The sequence below is a fragment of the Gadus chalcogrammus genome, chromosome 23 (genome assembly GCF_026213295.1).
Source record: "Gadus chalcogrammus isolate NIFS_2021 chromosome 23, NIFS_Gcha_1.0, whole genome shotgun sequence".
Classification (NCBI taxonomy): Eukaryota; Metazoa; Chordata; class Actinopteri; order Gadiformes; family Gadidae; genus Gadus; species Gadus chalcogrammus.
Window position 1 is genome coordinate 19,259,651 of NC_079434.1, and position 24,864 is coordinate 19,284,514.

At 44.0% G+C, this 24,864-nt stretch overlaps 5 protein-coding genes across 6 annotated transcripts in view; all 5 read right to left on the bottom strand.

The window, feature by feature from the left end:
• LOC130377028 (uncharacterized) overlaps positions 1–3,612 on the bottom strand; it is a 10,596-nt gene extending 6,984 nt beyond the window's left edge. Inside the window, exons 1-2 of the mRNA XM_056583966.1 lie at positions 3,604–3,612; positions 2,417–2,504 (exon numbers count right to left, since the gene is read on the bottom strand). Coding sequence (XP_056439941.1) covers positions 2,417–2,504; positions 3,604–3,612 — 97 coding nt within the window. The remainder of the gene's footprint in view (positions 1–2,416; positions 2,505–3,603) is intronic.
• Positions 3,613–4,627: 1,015 nt separating this feature from the next.
• cops9 (COP9 signalosome subunit 9) lies at positions 4,628–7,620 on the bottom strand. Its single transcript, XM_056584377.1, has 3 exons — positions 7,394–7,620; positions 6,769–6,841; positions 4,628–4,874 (listed from the first exon to the last, which is right to left on the bottom strand). The coding sequence occupies exons 1-3, from the start codon at positions 7,454–7,456 to the stop codon at positions 4,837–4,839; spliced, it is 174 nt and encodes a 57-aa protein (XP_056440352.1). The 5' UTR covers positions 7,457–7,620; the 3' UTR covers positions 4,628–4,836.
• Positions 7,621–8,444: 824 nt separating this feature from the next.
• On the bottom strand, positions 8,445–10,084 carry otos (otospiralin). Of its 2 annotated transcripts, XM_056584853.1 has the most exons (4): positions 9,997–10,084; positions 9,612–9,673; positions 8,950–8,976; positions 8,445–8,649 (listed from the first exon to the last, which is right to left on the bottom strand). In XM_056584853.1, exons 2-4 carry the CDS (start codon positions 9,664–9,666, stop codon positions 8,462–8,464), a joined length of 270 nt encoding a protein of 89 aa, XP_056440828.1. In that variant the 5' UTR covers positions 9,667–9,673; positions 9,997–10,084; the 3' UTR covers positions 8,445–8,461. The 2 variants fall into 2 exon arrangements, with proteins under 2 accessions (XP_056440828.1, XP_056440827.1); XM_056584852.1 differs by lacking the exon at positions 9,997–10,084 and having other exon boundaries at positions 9,612–9,889.
• A 641-nt stretch (positions 10,085–10,725) lies between these two features.
• apodb (apolipoprotein Db) lies at positions 10,726–14,720 on the bottom strand. The gene is made up of 5 exons (XM_056584400.1): positions 14,545–14,720; positions 13,790–13,905; positions 13,367–13,488; positions 11,688–11,773; positions 10,726–11,116 (listed from the first exon to the last, which is right to left on the bottom strand). Exons 2-5 carry the CDS (start codon positions 13,901–13,903, stop codon positions 10,887–10,889), a joined length of 552 nt encoding a protein of 183 aa, XP_056440375.1. The 5' UTR covers positions 13,904–13,905; positions 14,545–14,720; the 3' UTR covers positions 10,726–10,886.
• Positions 14,721–22,360: 7,640 nt separating this feature from the next.
• Positions 22,361–23,917, bottom strand: LOC130377029 (apolipoprotein D-like). The gene is made up of 5 exons (XM_056583967.1): positions 23,756–23,917; positions 23,474–23,589; positions 23,243–23,373; positions 22,834–22,934; positions 22,361–22,614 (listed from the first exon to the last, which is right to left on the bottom strand). Exons 2-5 carry the CDS (start codon positions 23,582–23,584, stop codon positions 22,361–22,363), a joined length of 597 nt encoding a protein of 198 aa, XP_056439942.1. The 5' UTR covers positions 23,585–23,589; positions 23,756–23,917.
• Between the last annotated feature and the right edge of the window lie 947 nt (positions 23,918–24,864).

The following is a 24,864-nucleotide window of genomic DNA, read 5'->3' on the forward strand; positions in this document are numbered from 1 at the left end:
GTGAGCACTGGATGGTTTTTAAAAAGCCTGTAAAGAGAAAAACATCAGCGGACACATCTGGAAGCAGTGTGTGTGTGTGTGTGTGTGTGTGTGTGTGTGTGTGTGTGTGTGTGTGTGTGTGTGTGTGTGTGTGTGTGTGTGTGTGTGTGTGTGTGTGTGAGAGAGGAGGAGACGGGGGGGTGTTGCTGACAGGTTATAATCTTTTACAAGACCAGAAGCGCTGAGTTAAGGCTCAGAGTTTACCCTCCTCCCCCCTCTCCCCCCTCCCCCCTCTCCCTGTAGTTCCCACCTCTTCCTCCCCCTCTGTCTTTACTGCTGCGCCCCCCCCCCTTCTGTAACCAGGAGACAGGCAATTTCTTTAAAAACAGACTTTTATTGTGTTTCTCCTTATTAGAAACACACAGAGAAGTTTTCCCTATAATGGCTTTCCCTACGGATCTCAGCACAGATACACACACACACACACACACACACACACACACACATACACACAAGCTTTTATATGTCAAGTGATGATAAGATCAAGCTGAAAGCCAGCGGGAGGGGAGATGAGTAGTTGGCCTCCCGTTGTGAGTTATCATCTCAGTCAACTCCCGCCCAAAACAATGTCAGCAGAACTCAAAGAGTTTGAAATCGTAGCGAAACGCATCTTAAATCTTGAGACAAAGAAGACACCTTAGGTGGTATAACAACAAAGAGGTTGCTCAAAGTTGTGATGTAAATCTTGTTATAAAATGTATTACACTTTGATTGTGCCACTTGCCACGAAATATTGATTCTATTAAAGTTTGTGAAATTGTCTCTAATCTGACATATATCTACTGTATACAGAAATTTCTCAGGTAATAATAAAGTGATAAATTCATTTTATGACACAAATGGCAGTTTATCTATGACAAGTTCATAGTGCAGCTACAAAATGTTCAACATCATTAACTGTGATCTTTTGCACATTACGCTTTTTTTCTGGATCATTAACAAACGTTGTCAGTAACCCTTACTGCAGGACTGGGAACATAAACACCAATGTGTGCATGTACGTCTTAAAGGTGCTTCTGTGTGTGTGTGTGTGTGTGTGTGTGTGTGTGTGTGTGTGTGTGTGTGTGTGTGTGTGTGTGTGTGTGTTTGTACGTGCAAGTGTGTACATGTGTGCCTGTATTTATGTGTTTGTGTGTGTATGCGTGCACGCCGTGTCCGTGTGCGTACGTTTGTGTCTCTGTGTGTGTGTGTGTGTGTGTGTGTGTGTGTGTGTGTGTGTGTGTGTACTCACCAGGCATCAGCAGCACTGCGACTAGCCCTGTGAGGAACATGCAGGAGGCAGACATTCTCCTGCTTCCAGTCATGGCTTCACCTCCTCCTTCTCCTGCAGACACACACACACACACACACACACACACACACACACACACACACACACACACACACACACACACACACACACACACACACACACACACACACACACACACACACACACACACACACACACACACACACACACACACACACACACACACACACCAGCCCAGTTCACAACTACAAGTACTAACCGGAGACTCCACATCATCCTTTACCATCAAACAGACCCGTCAACAGTGATAGAGAAGTCAAAATCACCCTGTCGTTTCTGAGGTAGAACAGCTGTACTTTATCAGGTAGAATTAGATAATGGAGATAGAATAAATAGATCAGATTGTATACTGACAAAATGATCAAGATTGATCAAGATAGCGCCTTTTTTGAAGGAATGCAAATAAACGTCTGACCGATATCCGTCAACAATCCATGAATTCCCTCCATTAGAAACAGGGGATGCAGAACTTATCTGCGTTTGGTTGCTTTGGTTTCATTGAACTCCCGGTTAAAGCCTCAGAGTCTAATGAGGTCTGCAGAACCTTTGGAAGGACCAGAGGGTTTGACGAGTATTCACCGACATGTTCTTGGTCCACACAGCTCCGTCGTAACAAAGCACCAGGTGTCGCACGTATTCCAACCGTACCTCAACCTGAACTTGACAGCCCGGCAAGTACATTAAATTGACCGAAGCTCCTACCTCCCGAGTGCACTTCATACAGCCTGGAGCACGGGTGGTCAAAGGTTCTGGGTTCGATCCCATTTACAGCTATTATGTAGTCCTTCTAACAGCCGAAGCCACTTTCAGGAAATATCCTCAGACACATTTCATTAAGGAACAGGACAGGGTTTAGGCATCTTGCTCAAGGATTCCCGCAGGCACACATTAGGGCTACTAAGGGGTACCTAAGGGTAGTTAGTTACCTAAGGGTACCTAAGTAACTAAGGGTAAAGACTATCATGACCGCAACCTCGAGGTCAGGACTCTACCTGCAGACATTGCGGAGCAAGAAGCCCTTACCCCAAAATCTGCTCTCTAAGGACATCCATTCATCTGCATTACCTGTGTTCAGCGCTCCGTGGGTCCAGAGGGTGTTGGCGTTGGCGGGACGTTTCAGAGGATCCACGCAGGACAGGGGTCCTGCTCCACCCTGGTAGGGACGGGACGCGTTGTGTTTGGGAGGAGAGACCCGTTCCTGGAGATGGTCTTCTGACTGTCTGCCCGGCCAGGGGGAGACAGGGCAGGTTTTAAACCAGACGCGTCATCCAACACGCACACATGCACACGCAACACGCACACTGTTCATTACTGTTAACACACACACACACACACACACACACAAACACACACACACACACACACACGAAACAACACAGAACAGCACACACACTCATTTTGATCTCCTGTGCGAAAACCAAGGGGGGTCCTAACGTGGAACGCCATTGGTGGATGAGTCTTAAAAGAAAAGACTTTGACCAATTAGGAGCCTCCGTAATTAACGCCAGGAAGAGAGGGAAGGTGGGAGGGGCCGAGCAGAGAGATGGAGACGTGGAGAGAGAGAGAGGAAGAAAGAGGAAGAGAGGGGTGAGGAGAAATCTATAGTTAATGATCCCCCCCAACACGTGACTCATGTTGTGATTGGCTGACGGTTAATCCTCCCCACACACACACAATAAATAAAGGATGAGAAGAGAAAGAAGAAAAACAGAAGGAACTAATGAAGGGGAACGCTCGTACTGTCAAAACACACACACACACACACACACACACACACACAGTGACAGCTGGTCTACACATGGAGGAATTTCATAAACTACAGTTCCCTTCTCAGTTAAACTGTGTTCAGGCTTGCCAGTATCTTACACACACACACACACACACACACACACACACACACACACACACACACACACACACACACACACACACACACACACACACACACACACACACACACACACACACACTTCGGAGCAAGCTCCAAATCCATCAACGTTTCACTGCTTCTGTCTCCTGATTAATAATAGTTATTTTACCAATAGTATAAGTAGAAGGTAGGAGTACTTGGACGGTTATCATTATATGAATGCAAGTTGAAGTTCAAGTTGTATTTGATTATTATTTAACGTGAATAATAGGATTTAGAGAAATTGTTCTTTAATTATAATAAACTGCTGGTTAAGGTGGAAAACTGCTGTGGTTGTATTGTATTTTTGCATTTTTAGTTTAAGGGTTAGTTTAAAACTTACTGTAACCATAGTTAACCACACTCTGGATTTAATGCACAACACATTAAGAAACCAATATCCAATTACTGGATAAGGCCCCCAACACACACACACACACACACACACACACACACACACACACACACACACACACACACACACACACACACACACACACACACACACACACACACACACACACACACACACACACACACACACACACACACCACTTTTCTCCTAACCATTTCCTGCCTGCTTCTAGTAAATGTAAATCAGCTGGGCCCACTGTTGCCTGGTTTTGGGGTAAATCTGTCAGCTTTACCAATACTGCAACAGATGTGTGTTCATTTGGGCATTTTTTCAGATCCTTGATGACCCAAAAGTTATGGAAAGGGTAATTTTGCTTACCTATAAAATAATTATGTATTATTTTACTGTTATTCTTGTTAAAGGGTAGCCAGCACATGAAACTTGGCAACAAGAACAAGGATGTACGGCGATACAATAATACAAATTTTGTTTTGACGAGGATAATAAACAAACATAACCACTCTGGATCATTCAAGGCCCCCCACGAAAAACACATGGGACAAAAACACATTAAAGCTGCCTGGTTCTTGGCCGGAAAAGAGTCGATTCCTCCCCTGTGGCTGTTGACCGGGACAGGGGATTTCTGATCAGACCACATCCGGCGTCTCCAGATGTCAACACCCTTTATCTCTGCCGTTTCTTTTATACGCCTTTGTCGGCTCGGCACAATCTCCTGCCGAGTCCTGCCCAAGCGAAACATTAAGGGGTCAGCGTCCCCCGTGTGTGTGTGTGTGTGTGTGTGTGTGTGTGTGTGTGTAATTACATTCAGCTAACAGGTGTTGCGCCGCCGCAACGGCTAACCTGCAATCCTGTCCCGACGGAGGAGCGGATTCGAACACGATAACGACATGAAGCATACTCATAATTTGCTCCCGAGCCGGAATGTGTGGGATCTCCAGAATTCAACAACACACCTGGTTCTCTCTGCTCATCCTCTAGGAATAAAGAAGTTCGAAAAATACAAAAAAGTTAGAAAAAAGGAATCTTTATTTCAGCAAAGTTGCGAACAAGGAGGTTTGGATAATTGTCACTTTGTTTCATGGTTCTGAAAGCACACATAAACACAGACACAAAATGCACGACACACACACACACACGTGTCACGCACGCACGCACGCACACAAACACACACAGGCCAGAGGCGCTTTTCTGATGGCGTCATCACTGTAGGTCGTCGTCATCGAACAGGTCTTCGAAGTCTGAAGACGTGAGCAGAATACGACACACACACACACACACACACACACACACACACACACACACACACACACACACACACACACACACACACACACACACACACACACACACACACACACACACACACACACACACCACAGAAGAAAACAAAAGTGACCAACGTTAATACCTTAACATCATAATCCACACCTTCTCATTTTACCTCCATAAACGACTGGGAATCCCCGGGAATCATTGCCCTGAACTCGGTCAGTTAGTGATACCGGAACCCCTTCCCCTGCACTTTTGACACTTTAACCCTGGCCACATTACATACATCCACTGTTTATCGAGTTTTGGTTTTACACACATTTATAATGTTCTTTGTTTCATTTGTTAAAACTCTTTTGAGCACAGATAGTACCGGGTTTGTCACACAAACATTTCGCTGCATATCCTGTATGTGTACGTGACGAATAAAAACCTTTTAATCTTTGAAACGGTGCGAGCACTTAAGTGATGACCGACTGCCTTCAACTCTACAGTGACTAACCAGATATCGCCTCACACTAAATCTACACACCTGTGGTCAATCATCGTGTCACCTGGGAGTGCTTCTACCCTGGCTTCACCTCAACCCATCTCCAGGTCGTCTGGTTTTCCTTCCATGTGATGCCACCGGACAACAGTGGATTCTAGGGGAGTGTCTTCCTGGCGTTCTGTTGTCTAACCTTTGGTCTTCTGTTCCACCTTTACCCGCCAACCTGCTCGTCTACCTGCCCTGTGGATCTCGCCACCCGGTTCTCTCCTGTTCGTTCAGAGCCAGGTATCCTCCAGCTCCGTGGCCTGCCTCAATGCCCTGTGCTTGGGTACCTTAGCTCTGACAGTGTGCGTGCGTGCGTGCGTGCGTGCGTGCGTGCGTGCGCGCGTGCGTGCGCGCGTGCGCGCGTGCGCGTGTGTTTTAAAGTGTGGTCAAAGTGGCTGACTGGCAAAGTGTCCCGCAGGGTCTCGGGCTGAAAGCACCAATAAAACTCCCTTCAAACACACACACCTCCGTACCTCCCTCGTCTCTCTACCTCCCCTTTTCTCCCCCCCCCCTCCCTCCCTCCCTTTTTCTCCCCCTAGCTCTCTCTCCTTTTCCCTACTCATTTCTATGTCTCTCTACCCCTCTCCCTCTCATTAGTGCTGTCCCTCTGTCTCTCGCTCACCCAGTACCGACCCATCTGTCTACGTACAGCCATGTCTCCCCAACCCCCCCCCCCTACCCTTTCTGTACATCTCCCCCATCTCTCTCTCTCTCTACACCCCCTCCATTACTTTTTTTGACCGATCAGCTCTTTTCTGGGTCATTAACGGCAGTGCCTCTTAGCTTCACTGCAGGACTGGAAAAACACACACACACACACACAGTACAAGTTTGTTTGTGTATGAGTTTGCATGGCCGAGGGGGGTGCGTGTGCGTGTGTATGTGTGTGTGCGTGCTGGTTAAACATGAGCTGGTTATATTTGGGTTTACAGGCCTGGCTTGGGGTGTGTAAGTCCTTAGAAAAGGTTTGACCGGTGTTGACATATGTAGGCAACACAAAGAAATACCAAAAAAGACTCTACACAACACATCATTATTTAGGATAAATTAATTAAATTGAGCAAACTTAAATTAAACCTTAACTGAACTGCACATTAACAAAATCATGGGTTACACTTTCTGGGCTCTTGCAGGTTTTAACAGTGTATCCAAATGTTTAAACGTTTATGAAATAATGTAAATAGTTTAGTAGTCATTCTTTGCCATGTCTCTGAGAAGAGTAAATGTGACAAAACCCCTTTTTTTAATGCACAGCTCCTCCCTCTAGTAACAAGGACTATGTGCGAGGAACAGATGTTGCAGAGTGGACAGAAAGAAATGTGGTTCACCGTTGAAGAAGTCGAGGTGCACTGCCTTCTCATTGGCAGCGAGGTCCATGAGCAGACCGCTGCTGCCCCCTGCCTGCAGGAGAGAGGTACAGCACACAGATTAAGACATCTCCTCGGCAAGATACAACATATCATACACTAAATATATATAATTCAAATACATCAAATGGACCTCATCTAATGACAGCATCCATTTCGTGTTGAATGAAGACTTTAGTATCTAGAAGGCTGTGTGCCTACACAGGCCTAACTCACTGGATGTGTTGGAGACAGTCCACTGCGACTCAAACATTGCTAGTGACTAGGTCATTTTACAAGTGGGCTTTTCCTGTCTTCATCTGGGTTTATTGGGACAGCAAGAGGCCACCTCAAAGGCCTTTGGGGCCGTGGACCCCCAGACATTAGACCCCAGTGCAGAGATGAACTCAGTGGTTATTTTACACCAATACTAACCCTGATGTAAACATAGGAAAGGTCTGTTTGGAAACCCGAACCCACCACGCGTTTAGGGTATATAACGTTGATCAACGTACAGACAACGTGTGGTTGAATTGTTAAGAGACGATCGTTTTTATTTAATCTCGGAGCTTCAGTTTATGCATTGCTCAGCCTTAGATCAACGAACCTCTTCGAGGTCGACGTAGGGCCCCGCGCCCTCAGGGAACATCTCGTCAACCGCTGGTTTCATGGCGCCGTCCAGTTAATCCGGTGTGAGTACGGTTTAACTGTGTTTAGTTGATGCCGAGGAGGTTGATTCGGTCACTGTCAGAGAGCATAAACAAAGCGGCGCCGTCGGGTGTAACACTCAAATACCTCCGGCTGGATCCCGGAGCCCGACGCTGAGAGGACCGGTCCGCGGTGGATTCGGACCCTCGCATAATTTTTCTATAGGCCTACCTCCTTTTTCTCGATTTCATATTCTCTCCTTTTTTTTTTTCTGTAACTTCGTTTTCCAAAGAAAAATATGTCTCTCCATCACTTTTCTATTCCTTTGGCTCGATTTTTTATTTCACCCATAATCTTTCTAAACCTAATATTTCACTTTTTATTTTATCTATCTCAATTTTCCAATGCATAAGTTTTTCTCCTCCCCATCTCTTTCCTATACCTATTTTTTTTCAACTCTCCTCCAGCTAATAAGATCGTTCGAAAATTTTAGAAAAATTAGGTATAGAAAAGTTATGGTGAAAACACATTGAAAAAAAGCCACAAATGAAACTCCACAGAAAAGGTTTATTTCATAATGCATATGACACTATGGGGAATATATATTTTTAATCTATGCTAGATAAGTAACACTTATATGTATATAATGTCGTTGCATATAGGCCTATATTACACTGGAAAACATTGAAATGCTCAACTAACCACTATTTCAATATATAGTTACATTGTAATACATAGTTTTTCTCTTTTTATTGAAGTCCTCCTACTCCTATCCTACGTTTGATTCATAAAGATAAATCTACTTCACTTTAATATTGAAACCATTACATTATTACATATATATTTTTACAAATAAAAACATCACAACCGACCATAACAGCCGTTGGGTTAACTTTCCACGTCATCGTCCCCCCCCCCCCCCCCCCCCCCCCCAACACACACACACACACACCCCTTCCCCTCTCCTCCTCCTCCTCCTCCTCCTCCTCCTCCTCCTCCGGTCCTTCCTCAGTCCACGGGTCCGTGCTCAGTGCTCGTGCCCCTCGTTGGTCTCGTATCCCAGCGTGTCCCCGAGGTGCTGGTGCGCGAAGAAGGCGCGCGCCATCTCGTTGATCTGCTCGTACGCGCCGATGGACTTGAAGTACTCGACGTAGTTCCAGAAGTCGGAGGTGGAGTAGGGCCAATAGGGAACCGCCGGGGGCTCGTCGTACGGAACTTTAGGTCCAAGTCGACAAAAACGTGCAAAAAGACAGACAGAAAGGATTGTAACAATCACAAAGGATTGTGTTCATAAGTTTATGATTCATAGTGATGCTAGCAAATAGGCCCTGCATTTTTTTTTTTTTTTATTATTATACCACTTACAACTCTTTCTACTAGTACTAATACTACTACAATAGTATTTCACGTTTTTTTATGTTTGGCAACAAAAATAATAGTCCATCATTAGATATCCGATATATTTAGTAAGACTTGTGAGTGATAGTGTGGAAGTTAGATTCAGAGTGGTTGTACCTCCTTCTGGTACGATGACTCTAGCCTCTGTAGAGAGAGGAGAGAGATATTTAACATTCCTCAGTATCCCTGCTGCCTTCGGTATACAAAGACGGGATTGAAAGTCCGGAAAACTGTCTCTCCCAGAGGAGTCCGAAATACCCGGTTCTTCCTCAAATATTATTACTTACACACACACACACACACACACACACACACACACACACACACACATAAATTAACTCACACACACATAGTGAATTGGTTAGTGTGTGTGTGTGTGTGTGTGTGTGTGTGTGTGTGTGTGTGTGTGTGTGTGTGTGTGTGTGTGTGTGTGTGTGTGTGTGTGTGTAGAAGGAATACATTACACAAACACGTACAGAGTGTTCTTTGTGCACATTCAGCATAAAAAACACTTCAATATGCTTTAAGTCAATGTGTTTCCGAAAACAGTATTGTATAAATACTCAGCTTTATTACCATCAAGAACTCACTCACTCATCTCACTCAATCAATATTCATTTAAACAATCCGAAATGATCAATAATCCCAAGAAAACAATGATTTACTTTAACCTTAACAACTAAAATTAATATCTTCATAATCATTTTATCATATTGAAATACTGGGGCAACGGTCATATTATTCTGTATCGAAAAGTTGTTGTATTTGGTATAACTCACCGCAGAGGCATCCGATGGCACAGAGGAGTGCTGCGAGACAAAACAAAACCTTCATTGTGCACCTGCTGGCCCAGAAACACAAAAATAACCACATGATCATCAAAGTGTTCAATCAATACATGCCCACGTTAAATACTTATATCGGTATGCCATCAGTTCCAAGTTGTTAAGAATGTTTTGGTGTTGTTCAGGTAAGGCAAATAAAAAAACGATTTAAATTACATTTAAAATTATTCACACAATATTAAACCTCACAAAACCTGAAAAAATGATCGTGAGTTAGAAGTGAGAGCAGAGATGTCTCTGAGTCACATCTGTGTTCATGCCGTTAATATTCTTAATGCATCGTATGGAAGGGTTCGGTAGGAAAGGATCGGGTCTTTACCGTGTCAGGTCTTCGTCTCAGGGCAGGCTGGGGCAGCAGGTCTGGTGGCGTCTGGAGGTGGATGTGAAGTTCAGGTTTTAAGAGGTGGGTCCATGGTCTCTCTCTACTTCTCTCGCTCCCTCTCTCGCTCTCTCATTTCTCTCACTTCCACTCATTTATCAATCAATCCCACTCTCTCTTTCGAAGAAATAACGCGCAGAAGACGGTATAGGATATTTTATTTTAAATTGTTCATATTCAATTGAAGATTAGTGAAAATGTGATACTATATATAAGTCAAATCGTAATTGGAGGTATATGATTGTTGCAAAGTTCTAGCAAAGCGCTGCCATTGAATTATCAAAGGCCAATGGAAAGTCAGAAAATGATGAACAAAATATTAAGAGGAAACAGCGGTAAGGATGCTCCCTGGGCTATTGACCGATTTCATCACATAAAGAAAGTATATACTTAACCAATCACCTATTCAAAGCCGTTCGCTATACGATAATAGATATTACCATGTGATTACATGTTTGGGCTGGTTTTACTACGCATGAAACATAGATTAAGCGGTTGGAACACAAAATGTGACGATTATCATGACAACCTAAACCAAATACATAAGAAAATATAAAAAAGGGCATTCAAGTTGGAATAAACCGGTCCAGGATGTGTGTGTGTGTGTGTATGTGTGTCTGTGTGTGTCTCTGTCTGTGTGTGTGTCTGTGTGTGTGTCAGTCTGTGTGTGTGTGTCAGTCTGTGTGTGTGTGTCTCTGTCTGTCTGTCTGTCTGTCTGTCTGTCTGTCTGTCTGTCTGTCTGTCTGTCTGTGTCCGTGTGTCTGTGTCCGTGTGTCTGTGTATGCATGTGTATCCATATGCGTGTGTGTGTGTGTGTGCCCCTGTTCCTCCTAGTCCTTGCAGCCCAGCTGGTCGGTGGGCTTCATGCGGAACACGTCCACGCCCTCTCCCGCCAGCAGCAGCTTGGCGTACTGCACGGTCTGGGGCTGCACGAAGCGCGAGCGGCTCAGGATCCAGGCGAAGTCGATGTGGAACAGGTGCAGGACGTCCGTGCACGAGTACACCACCGCCACAGTGCTGTAGTCCGTGGTCAGCACCCAGTACGGGGCGTACGGCGTGACTGGGGAGGGGCGAAGGGGAAGGGGAGGGACACAGAGGAGGAGGAAGAGGAGGTGACGTGAGCAACTTCACGGGATGGGGAGGATAGGGTGCGTTTGTGTGATGCGTCACGCACACGCAAAATGATTGTCAGTTTTTTTTGTTTGTCTGCCTATGTAAAGCACACACACACACTAAAACACACACACACACACACACACACACACACACACACACACACACGACAACCAGTTTAGCTGGATTTACCTATGATATGGAAACGGCGTCGTCTGGCACACCTCTAGCAGATCGACCGATAGACTCGCTTGACTAGTTTTGAGTTATTATGGCTGACATTTCAACTATGCCTTAAACAACAACAATGCACTCTCAGTTGAACTCTATTCCCTTTACATTGCCAGTAGACTAGTGATGAGTGATGAGTGATGGGTTGATTTGTTATGGATGGTGGGTTGATGGATGATGGGTGATGGGTTGATGCGTGATGACGGGTGACGTGGTGATGGGTGGTGAGTGATGTTTGATGAGTGATGGGTGATCACGTGGCGGAGGTGCACGGAGCGGGGGCTTACAGTAGGAGAAGCTGACCTTCAGCCTGGCCGGTTCTCTGGGGTCCGGGATCACTGCCGTGCCCTCCACTGTCCGGAACTTTTGCTTACTGAGCGAGTGAGAGAGAGAGAGAGATAAAGAACAGAGAGAGAGAGAGAGAGAGAGAGAGAGAGAGAGAGAGAGAGAGAGAGAGAGAGAGAGAGAGAGAGAGAGAGAGAGAGAGAGAACAGAGAGAGAGAGAGAGAGAGAGAGAGAGAGATGAACAATATACTTAATTAATAATGATTGGATTACCTATTTTTCCCTTTAGGTGTAGAGCTGTACTCTTATATTATCGAAATGGTTAATGATGAAGTTTAATTCTTCACTTAAGGAATAATGTGTAGTCAGGACTATGTAAGCCATACATTATGACATTCCCACATTCCCATCAAGACAACGACACAACAAGAGATAGAAAGCAAATACCGGTTGAATACACCGGATATAAATTCTTTTTTTAAATGCTTTGTCCAGTTTCATGAATTAATGTACCAACAGTAGGTAGATGTCACATTCTTTTTTAGAATGCATAACGAAATAATGGAGAGAGACAGAGACGGAAACAGAGAGAGAATAGCTGTTTGTTTCCTCAGTCAGGTGATTTCTATAGAATCAGCCAAATATCCCACAGACATTTCATTGTCCCTCTACTGGGAACTCGAACAGTCACCGCATGACAGACTGAAGCACAGTTTTTAAAACAAAAACCCCCAGTCATCAGCCAACCCAGAGATATTGGTTAATTTGTTTCCCACAGAGCTTTTGGGGTGATAGTCCAGTGGTAACCGTGTACCCTGGGAAAGATGCCCCTAACTGCTCCTTAATGACATGCATCTTCGAGACGATGAATTTAAATTAGTTTGTGCTGAATTGTTTTCATTGTCATTTTTTCTTGTGTGATTTGCATGCATAAGATTAAAGCTTGTATGACCAAAGTAGTACCTTGCAGCACTCATGAACACTGCATGTAAACAGAGAGAGTGGAAAGAACATGACAGGAAGAAAAAGAGAGATATAGACAGACAGCTTCCAAGTTATCTGATATTAAGTGCATACTTCTTCACTGTATAAACACGTTAACATTTTAATATTATATAGTATTTCTGACTATCGTATTTATTGTAGGCTTCTTATGGTTGATTCTTCTTTTAGTTTTTGTAGTCTGGCAAAGCAAATGTACTGATACGTCTTGTGCGTGTGGGCCGAACGTCCAGACGGATCCGGCGTTTTCGGTGGCCGAAAACACACTTTTCTTAAACCAGGTCCCAGGGTGAATCAGACAAGAACGGCCCTATGCGTTTTCGTGTTTGGATTCGTGTGGACGCCTGATACGCAAACGATGACGTCATCGCCTCCCTACTAGGCGGCAACATTAGAGTTCCGTCTAAATTTGTTTGTTTTATTTGTGTACTTTCTACTCAATCTAAAAGGTTTAAAAACTCCTTTCTCCACCTCGTCTGCTTCTTTTATTGGTGGACAACCAGCGGCACACAGTGGCCTTGAACATGTACTACAGAGTTTTTACAGCTAGACGCGTTTCCGCAATGAGTCTGCCTTTACGGAGATATTCCTAAAACGCATTGAAGGAAAACGGAGGGGAAAAGATGGTTAAAGGGATGTGTCTGAGTGACGCGCTGTAAAGGGCTGTGATGAGACTTACTAGAACTGAGAGTTGAGCACCTGAATGGTCCCGTCAGGGCGCGTGTTGTAGTTGGCCTCGATGCACTTGCCCCTCTCGAAGGACGCCGGCAGCTTCTCGATCTCGTACCAGGTGCCGAGGTACTGCGGACCGCACCCACGTTTAGCATCAACAGCGTTTATATCACAGCTTTCTATAGTAACACTATCTATCTGCTAATGTGTTACGGTAATCATGCAGCTTTTGTTCCAAAACAGTGGAGGGAAATATTTGATGACACATCTGTTACAGTTAGTAATCAAAGACGCTTCAACAATTTATTGTTAAGCTCACACATTTAAGATGTAGGTAAGCGTGTGTGTGTGTGTGTGCGTGCGTGCGTGCGTGCGTGCGTGCGTGCGTGCGTGCGTGCGTGCGTGCGTGCGTGTGTGTGTGTGTGTGTACCTTCTCGATGTTGAAGTTGGGCTGGATCTTAGGGTCAGGGCAGGCGCCCCAGTGGTAGGACTGGGAGGAGACCAGTGGCAGCACCAGTAAAATGAGAAACGCTGCTGACGTCATAGCTTCACAGGCCCAGGAAGAAGAGAAATTGTGATTACATAAAATCAGTACATAACATTGCATAACATTAAAATAACAGCATATCAGTCAGATGTAGAGGCTAATGATACCATCACATCACAAACGCGCATAGAAAACACAACACAGAGATTTTTTGAAAATGATTTTAAAACATTTAGCCTGATTTTGACCGGGCAAGGACCGTACGTGAGAGATCTGAACTCTTTGACATCTGGGTTTGGAATTCTCTTTGTTTCGACCTCTGTGTCGCTCAACTCGTTTTTCGGGATTTCAAGTTGGGGTTCTATGTGTAGGCCTATACCCTAGGGTGGATTGTTGTGTTAGTTGCATAATAACTCGCCCTGTTATTTTTATTATGGCGTTGCAGATCAAATTATTCTGAGAACTACAGGATTAACTCGGTAAGAGCTACAAATTAATGTGTAAAATGTTTTTGAAAAAATATATCCAAAAGAAAGAAAATATAACAAAATGTTACGTTAAATGTTACATAAAACACTGCTTACGGATCACATATTTCGGATTCAAACTCGCCTTAACAACCTGCAGTCTATGTTGACAGTCTAAACAACCACAAAATGGCAAAGACCTAACATGTTTTTTTTTATATTTTCACCAACCTCCAGCCGTCAGGAACCGTCCAAGAGGGGCAGGCTTAATAAAAGGGTCAGGGTCGTTATTCGGAGACAATCCAAGACGAAGCGCGCTGACGCTGCTGCTGCAAACAAACAGAGCGCAAGTGTAGAAGATGCACGCGTGTCTGTGCGCACTCAAGTCAGCACTGTGCCAGAAATTAGCGAAAGCGCTGTCATATGTGCATTCCGTGACAACATCGTCCCCTTTCGGCGAGACGAGTTTTGGAACTCGGCCACTGGCGGCGTTCCAAATCCTATACTTTTTATTTTTACTTAAAGGGTTACACACACAACACACACACACACACACACACACACACACACACACACACACACACACACACACACACACACACACACACACACACACACACACACACACACACACGCCATACTGCAACTACCCTTACATAGTACTGTTGGACAGTGCGTACACAGAAGGGCATCTGTGCGTGCGTGTGTGTGTGTGTGCGTGCGTGCGTGCGTGCGTGCGTGCGTGCGTGCGTGTGTGTGTGCGTGCGTGTGTGTGTGTGTGTGTGTGTGTGTGTGTGTGTGTGTGTGTGTGTGTGTGTGTGTGTGCGTGTGTGTGTGTAGGTGTGTGTCCATCTAGCATACAACTATGGATAACAAAAATAACATACAAAAAAACCCTCAAAATAATTGCTTCATAATCATTTATTTGAAATCTCTTTCATATATATATATATATATATATATATATATATATGTCAGATAAACGCTTATTAACGGCCTTAACGCAAACCAATTTTAACAGCGTGAATTTTTTTATCACTCGATTAACACTTTTTTTTTTTCTTTTTTTTCTTTGGCTCAAAACAAAGAAGCAGTAGCCTGACTGCTATGTTCAAGGCAGAATGTTTGTATGTTCATCGTTTAATTGCACTATAGGCTTTTTTTTTGTATCATCCTGTTTTGATCAGTATATACCAATGTTCTTTATATAAAAAAACATTTGCAAAAAGGCAAGCCGATGCACTTCTCCACGTTGATAAGAGCATTAAAATGAAAAAAATTAATGGGTCGAAGACATCAAGGGATATTTATTATAGAAAAAAATAATCGTGAGTTAACTATGACATTAATGTGATTAATCGCGATTAAATATTTTAATCCCTTGACAGCACTAATATATATATATATTCAAGTATCAGTTCCCTAAAGATTTGAGTGACCGATCAAAGCGATGAGGTTAACTCGGAGTCGTCTCCTCCAACTCCTCCGACGACTCAGACGACTCCGGCAGCGGGTGACAGTCGGTCTGGTCCGCCCGGGTCATTAGGCTGACGTCGATGCCCTGGCCCTCCAACAGCTCCAGGGCCTCGCCCACCATCCGGCTGGACAGGGTGCGCTCGCGGGACATGACCCAAGCCATCTCGATGTAGGCCATGTCAAAGATGTCCTTGCAGGTGTAGAGCACGGCCATATTGGTGTAGTCTGTCTCCAACAACCATATCTCACCGGTGTGCATCGCTGAGGAAATGAGGAGGAGGAGGAGGAGGAGGAGGAAGAGAAGGAGGGGGAGGAGGAGGAGGAGGAGGAGGGGGATGAGGAGGAGGAGGAGGAGGAGGAGGAGGAGGAGGAGGAGGAGGAGAAGGGGGGCAGGAGAGAAGATTAATACATGAGGCAGGGTCGGAGATGCTAGAGAGCAGTATTTATGAAAGGCGATGGGTGAGAAGAATCTTCTCACCCATCGCCATCTGTGCTAACTAGCATCTTCTCAGAAGATGCTAGTTAGCACAAGGAACGGATGAAAAGATGCTAGTTAGCACAAGGAACGGATGAGAAGATGCTACTTAGCACAAGGAATGGATGAGAAGATGCTAGTTAGCTTTGTTAGCACTTTCAAAATAAATACAGAACACAAATCTATGACTCAATGTTGAAGATATACAGACAGACAGAACAAGGAGAAGCAATACTTCTGAGAGGATGGAATATACAGTATGTGTATTCATCACCATACATGCATTCAAGGATTCAGACTCAATTTTCACGTGGAGCTCCATCTTGGCCGCCTCCTCCCTGCCTTCGTAGATCAAACCCTCCGTCCATTTGCTGGTTTAGTGAGAGGTAAAATAAATTAAGACCAACTTCCAAGTCAGGGGACTAATTTTCAAACATATGAAGTGGATACACAATTGTACATGAGAGAGAGAAACCTAGACTCACGGATGGGGGGTTATGGTGAGGAGCACAGAGTTGTCCATCTGCCGAACAAAGGTACTTGAGCTGCACCTATGCCCTGAGTTCTCTGAATTCCTCCGCGGCATCTTCATTATCGGATACCACCGTCCTAGGAACTACAGTAAATATAAACATACATACAGGTACAGTACATACATATGTATATATACAGTACTCACACTCCCACACACAGAAAGACAGACGGACAGACACACAAACGCACATGTCACACGCGGCATGTCACCTGGTCCATGCTGAAGTTGGCCTTCACATCGGGAGAGGGGCAGCTCCCAGACCCCATGTACTGAGAGGCCACCAGAGGGAGCGCCAGCAGGAGGACGAAGCAGGGAGACATGCTTCCTTCAGAGAGCGGGAGAACACCAATCAGGCCACACGTAGTCCCTCACTTCACTGATTAGCAGTATGTCCTCACTATCATCCGGAACAACATACAGTGAATTGAAGCTTTATCTATCGGTGTGCAGACGTCACTGTGTGTGGTGGTAGGTTGCTCCTTAATGACATGGGCCCTTAAGGAGCGGGTGTAGGACTAAGGCGGACATCGAGGTTCAGACCCAAAACCTTCAGACTGGGAGTCAAACGCCCTATCCAGAAAAAGATGTTTGAAAGGAGAGAGTCTTGCTTTGTCAATGGACTCAAACTGTTTTACAATGTGTGAGGTAGACACAATAGAAATATGAAAGTCCATGGTCACTAAGATGGTAATCTTGCTATGCGACACCAGGACAGATAGCAAGCCGGATTGTTTTCCCTGCTTATATTCCCCAGCAATTTGACCATTCATAAGATAATGAAACCACTGGTGACTTCACCTATATTAATCAGTAATCTAATCAGTAGCTCCGTCCTGCCATCCCTGTCTATCGACAGGGATGGCAGGACTGATCTACTGGGATTAGATCGGTCCGAGTCAATTCCACGATGACAATGTCGATCAAAATATGCTTTTACCTAAATCTGCAACGTAATGTTACAGTTTAAAACTAATTTCCTACCTAAATATTGAATTGATCATCTTTAGAAATATGCACCTAAGGGGTTATTGTTATTATGAAAAGTGGGCATTAGGCCTGAGGAAAAGTGATCCATCCCTGGCGTTAAGGGTTCTCATGTATTATTTAAAATAGAACACGCTGACCTTCGGGACAAAACACTCAAAAGAGAACCAAATATTTGAAAGGAAAACAAATATAGATTTATTTTCCGTGGATCGGACTTGGTGTTCCCAGCCACAGCCCCTCAGCTGCAGAGCATCCAGAATAACATCACAAGTTTAAACGTCATTATAAACTTCACAGGGAAGAGTTGTTAAATATGATCTAAGGATCAACCATTTACAGCCAGGAAACAAGTTTCATTTAGTTTCAACATCTGGACTCTGAAGCGATAACTGCATATTAAGATAAAATATATATTTTTATAACTTATTGGGAAAGGGAAAACAGAAGGCAATGTAGGGATTCAAACCACAAAATCAATCTAATCAAATAAACGGGGGTTAAATAATGTATATTTTGCAGAAAATATGTGAGTAAAGAAGCTGATATTCGAGAAGAGCTGAGGTTATGAACTATTGTTTAGATCACCAGATTCGTAATGTCGTCTCTGAAAGGATGAACCAGCTCACCTGTTTCCGCTGAGTTCCCCAACGCGTTGGGTGTTGGTTGTTGGAATTTCTCGAACCCTTTCCCGTTAATCTGGGGTTTGAGACAGGGTTGGGAAGGCTATTTTGTGTTTTGGTTTATGCCAGAGGTTCCTTTTATTACAGTGAACTGTAAAATGAGACGTTTTAGACAATAATTTATGAAGACACGCCCATAGACACACAACTGCTCACTCTCTCTCACAAAAAACGGTTAGAAACGATATATTACATTGTGGATTTCATCAATCTGGTTCCACATTAATTGTGGTCTTGTCCTAAATAAATCTTTAATCTTAAATATCCCACATAGTTAAACGTACTTGAGGGTTGAGATAACTAGAAGTAGAAGAGGACAAAAAACACTGGCAAAAAAAAGGTTTGAAAAAAAGTACAGAAACATAAATTACAGTGCAACAAAATCAGGTGGTGAATGTTGGAATTGTGAGTGCACCTACCACAGCCAGGGGGCAATTTGATATTAATATGTCCTTATGATTTGTGTTGGTTGTTTATCAAATGGAGCCAAGTAACGGACGGGCTTAAAGGAGACATATTATGGTGTTTTCCCGACAAGTAAACATAGTATACGAGTTCCAGAAAACATGTTTTTGAAGCTGTTTGCTGGAAATAGCTTTTTGGAAAAAAATCTCGCCTACAGGCTACAGCTATTCCCCTCTGTCTCAGTCCCTTCAGAATGCGCTGTTTCTGGTGTCTGTAGCTTTAATGCAAATGAGCTGCTGCCCATTGACCAATGAGCTGCCAGAGTGAACCACAGCATGGAGGAGAAGGGATTGTTGCCGTGTGCGGACTCCTGGAGATCTATATCTATATAATATAATTTAATATTATATAATAATAATATCATATAATATATTGGTATTTATATAATATATCTAATATCACAGCCAAAAGCTATGTGCGCCTTGGATGATATTATGAATCATAAAGATTGCGTCTGGCGTCTCTGGTACTTCCACAACAAGTAAAGACTCGTAGTGGGGGATATCTCGGCCATGGTTGAGAGGAATTGGGGGAAAAGAACTTTGGCCTTGACTCTCTGAAGTCCATGAACCGCGACATGGAGGAGAAAGGGATTGAACTCCGGTCAGCTGAGCTGCCGGACTGCCGCCGGAGCATCTGCGGCAGTCCGGCAGCTCCGGCGGATGTACTCCGGCGGGGCGAGCTCGGCGGCAGTCCAGCTCCGGGAGTGCAATCCCTTTCTCCTCCATGTCTCCTCCTCTGGACTGCCGCCGAAGCTTCAGTGGCAGCTCCGGCGGAGAAAGGGATTGTTCTCCCGGAGCTGAGCTTCCGAGTTCCCCCCCGCCGGAGCTGCTCGTCCGCATTCCAAACAATCTTAGCTATGCTCTGATTGGAGGGGAGTGGGGAAGTGGGAGGTAATATTCCACTGTGCCCCCATCCTACGTGGGAGGGGGCGCCGAAACTGACTCACTCGTTTGGTAACTGTAGGCGGGGTACTTTCAGAAATGCATATCTCACTCAGAAAAATCATGTACAGACTTTATTCAAAGTTTGTATGCGTGTTGGAGCACCAGAGACCAAAAACAACACCCCAAATACAAGGAAAAGTGTTGGCCCCTCCGTACATAATAAATAAATTAATAAAAAAAATATATATACATAAGAAATAAATATATAGATAAAGATATTTATAAATATAGGCTACATAACTATATAAATACAGCATATATAAATATGTATGCATAAAATATATACATATATATATATAATTTATAGATATATACAGAGTATTCTGAGAAACGCTCCCATTCAAAATGCATGGGTTAACATTTTGTTTAGTCCAGAGCAAAAATTGTCTGAGAATCGCTCCCATTCAAAATGCATTGGTTTACACTTACGAAAAATGACAGACAATCGTCCTTTGGGACACGATTCAATAGATTCAGTTTATTGAATCAGAGTATCCATAATACACGGCATTTACCCGTTGTTGCATTTGTGGTTTTGACACATAGGCCTACATAACTAGAGGGTGCACCTTCTATCTGCCCACAACCCTTCTGAAGTCGTAGAACATCTTCCAATTGAAATGCTTTGGTTTGAATTTCATCCTGTGTAACAAGAAATAAGTAAGACAATTGTGCTCTGGGACACGGTTAATTTTCGTGAACTTGAGCACGATACATAACTAGAGGTTATAGGCCTACTGCACTATCTGCTGCAAAAATCTGAGTAACCAGAATACAAAGCATATACCATTGTCAGCCTTTAGGTTTTTGACAAGGGGGTGCACTTTACTATCTGTGCACAGTGCACACCCCTTCTGAAGTCGAAAATAAATCTCACAATTTAAATGCTTTGGTTTGAATTTCATTCTGTGTAGCATGACAAAGTCAGACAATCGTGCTCTGGGACAGTTCAGAAGATTACTTTTAATATGTTTCTCTCTGTGTATGTCTCTCTCTCTCTCTCTCGATTCGTTTTTATGGCGCATTTCCACCGAAGGGCGCGGGTCGGTACAGTCTGCAAAAGTGCGGCACGGGTCGAGTTTCCGCCGCCAAAAGTGGGCGTGATCCGGACCGAGCCGTATTTAGCCATACTCGTCTCGCAGTATTCCTCCGTTGGGATACTGAGACGCCTGATTAACAGCGAATTGTGGCACAATCGGCTTGCCATATTCCGTGACAACAACCCCCCCCCTATCTGCGAGACGAGTTCTGGAACTCGGCCACTGGCGGCGTTCCAAATCATATAGCCTACTTATTATTTGCACTTGTAGGGTTACACACAAACACACACACACACACACACACACACACACACACGCACACACACACACACACACACACACACACACACACACACACACACACACACACACACACACACACACACACACACGCGCACACACACACACACACACACACACACACACACACGCCCTACAGCATCTACCCCTACATAGTACGCACTGTTGGACACAGTATGCATAACAATTGAGACATACCACAGGTCATTTCACTGATCACAGAGCCGAGGATCGTGGGGCAGAACAGACAAAAAGCATGCCGTCGTCGTGTATATATATGCTGAATACTGCGAAATGCGATCAGATGTACTCCACCGACCATCCTGGTATTTTTGGAATACTGCATTTTCCAAGCTATGTATTGGGACATAGTACTTTTTTTCTGACATACTAAATAGTATGGCAGTATGGGTGTTGGACCGCAGGGATGGGTTTTGTTCTGTGTCCCTACGCCCCCTCCTTCTCAGTGGGTGTGTGTGTGCAGTGGCGCACTGGTCGTTTGAAAGGCACCTACTGAAAGACTTGTGGCCCCCGCCCCGACGTGAATGACGAAATCATCTTCATCCTTGATTAGGATTAACATCATGTTATTAGATGATCCAATTTAAAGTATAACCAAACCTCAATGGCGAAAACGCAAAAGAAAACTATAGAACTTTAAATCGCATCAAAGTTTTTGTCTGTCATCATGGCACCGACTTTGAGATAGTTTGCCCATAGGGCACTTTGTAGTGGAGACAGCAGGGCATGCATTTTCTTAACCCTCATAGGGTGTTCGTTTTTTTGTTACACAGGAGGTGCTGCTGGGTCTGGTAGACCCATTGCATTTTAGGCCTTTTAATTCAACATAATCAAACTTTTTTTTAAATACTCACCAAATGGTTACTTCAACCCAATTGCAAGTAATATAAACAACACATATGTTAAATTTTTTCCCTTTACCTTTGTTAAATCACATTTATGAATAGAGGTGCCACTCGTTTTTGTTTATTTTCGTATTAGCATGTAACAAAATAAGGAAATGCATCATAAATGCATGTGTGTGTGTGTCCATCTAGCATACAACTATGGATAACAAAAATACCATACAAAAAAACCCTCAAAATAATTGCTTCATAATCATTTATTTGAAATCTATCTCATTAACTCGGAGTCGTCTCCTCCGGCAGCGGGTCACAGTCGGTCTGGTCCGCCTGGGTCATTAGGCTGACGTCGATGCCCTGGCCCTCCAACAGCTCCAGGGCCTCGCCCACCATCCGGCTGGGCAGGGTGCGCTCGCGGGAGACGATCCAAGCCATCTCAATGTAGACCATGTCCAAGATGTCCTTGCAGGTGTAGAGCACGGCCATATTGGTGTAGTCTGTCTCCAACGTCCATATCTCCCAGACGGGCATCACTGAGGAGGTGAGGAGGAGGAGGAGGAGGAGGAGGAGGGGGAGGAGGAGGAAGAGGGAGGAGGAAGAGGAAGAGGAAGAAGAGGAGGATCTAGCTTTATTAGCACTTTTAAAATAAATACAGAATACGTGAATGTTGAAGATATAGCCTACAGACAGACGGATCAAGGAGAAGCATATACTTTTGAGAGGATGGAATATTTGTGTATACATCACCGTACATGCATTCAAGAATTCAGACTCCGTTTTCATGTGGGACTCCATCTTTGCCGCCTCCTCCCTTCCTTCGTAGAGCAAACACTCCACGCTCATCATCTTTTTGCTGGTTTAGTGAGAGGTAAAATAAATAAAGACCAACTGGCAAGTCAGGGGACTAATTTTCACACAAACGCAGTGGATACACAATTGTACATGATAGAGAGAGAGAGAGAGAGAGAGAGAGAGAGAGAGAGAGAGAGAGAGAGAGAGAGAGAGAGAGAGAGAGAGAGAGAGAGAGAGAGAGAGAGAGAGAGAGAGAGAGAGAGAGAGAGAGAGAGAGAGAGACAGACAGAGACAGAGACAGAGACAGACAGACAGACAGACAGACAGACAGACAGACAGACAGACAGACAGAGAGAGAGAGAGACTCACGGATGGGGGGTCGGGATGATGAGCACAGAGTGGTCCATCTGTCGGACCAAGTTACATGAGCTGCACCTTGGCCCTGAGTCTTCTGAACTCATCGACGGTGTCTTCATTATCGGGTACCACCGTCCTAGGAACTACAGTATATATACACAAATATAAACATACATATATACATACATACGTATACATACAGTACACACACACTGACACACACACACACACGCGGCATGTCACCTGGTCCATGCTGAAGTTGGCCTTCACATGGGGAGAGGGGCAGCGCCCAGACCCCATGTACTGAGAGGCCACCAGAGGGAGCGCCAGCAGGAGGACGAAGCAGGGAGACATGCTTCCTTCAGAGAGCGGGAGATCACCAATCAGGCCATGCTTTTATGCCCCAGCAGTCTGACATGATGTACATCCCTAACATACTGAAACCACTGGTGACTTTTTTTTATGAACTATTGTTCTAGATCACCAGATTCGTAATGTCGTCTTTGAAAGGATGAACCAGCTCACCTGTTTCAGCTGAGTTCCCCAACGCGTTGGGTGTTGGTTGTTGGAATTTCTCGAACCCTTTCCCAATAATCTGGGGTTAGAGACAGGGTTGGGAAGGCTATTTTGTGTTTTGGTTTATGCAAGAGGTTCCTTTTATTACTGTGAACTGTAAAATGAGACGTTTTGGACAATAACTTATGAAGACACGCCCATAGACACACAACTGCTCTCTCACACACACACACACACACACACACACACACACACACACACACACACACACACACACACACACACACTGGATGGCAACAACAATTTCTTTGCCTTTTGATGGGAAGTACTTAACCCTAACCCTTCTTGAATTAAATAATGGATTAATCGTTGTGATTATGTGCACTCATAATAATATTAAAATGTACGTAAGTAAAATTATCCATTGCATATGGGCTGCATTTACGAACAAAAACAAAACAGGTTACAAAAAACAACAACTTTACTTGATGAAGCACCAATTTTTGTACAAAAACATATGCTCTTATACTTCTGCCTAAAAGGTAAATATTGTCATAGTTTTGTTCTTTGGTATTGCTGGGGTGAAATAACATTTGATGGCTCGGAAGGTTCCCTTTGGATTTTGTGATTCTTCTAGGAATGTTTTGCATAAAACAATTGCAGTAAAGAGGCAGAACGCAAAAGATCAATTTGACAAAATTTCACAAAAGATATGAAAAAACAAACAGTTACAAACGATAAATTATATTGTGGATGTCATCAATCTGGTTAAACATTAATTGTGGTCTTGGCATAAATAAATCTTTAATCTTAAATTAAATATCCCACATAGTTAAACGTACTTGAGGGTCGAGATCACTAGAAGTAGAAAAGGACAAAAAACATTAGAAAAAAAAGATTTGTAAAAAAGAAAAAAGTACAGAAACAGATAAAATACAGTGCATCAAAATTAGGTGGTAAATATTGGAATTGTGAGTGCACCTTCCACAGACAGGGTGCGCAGTGATATTAATAAATCCTTATGATTTGTGTGGGTTGTTTATTAAACCTAACGTAAAAAGGACGAATGTAAAAAATCATCCGCCACTCCAAACCAGCCCACGTTTTGCTTTGTGGAT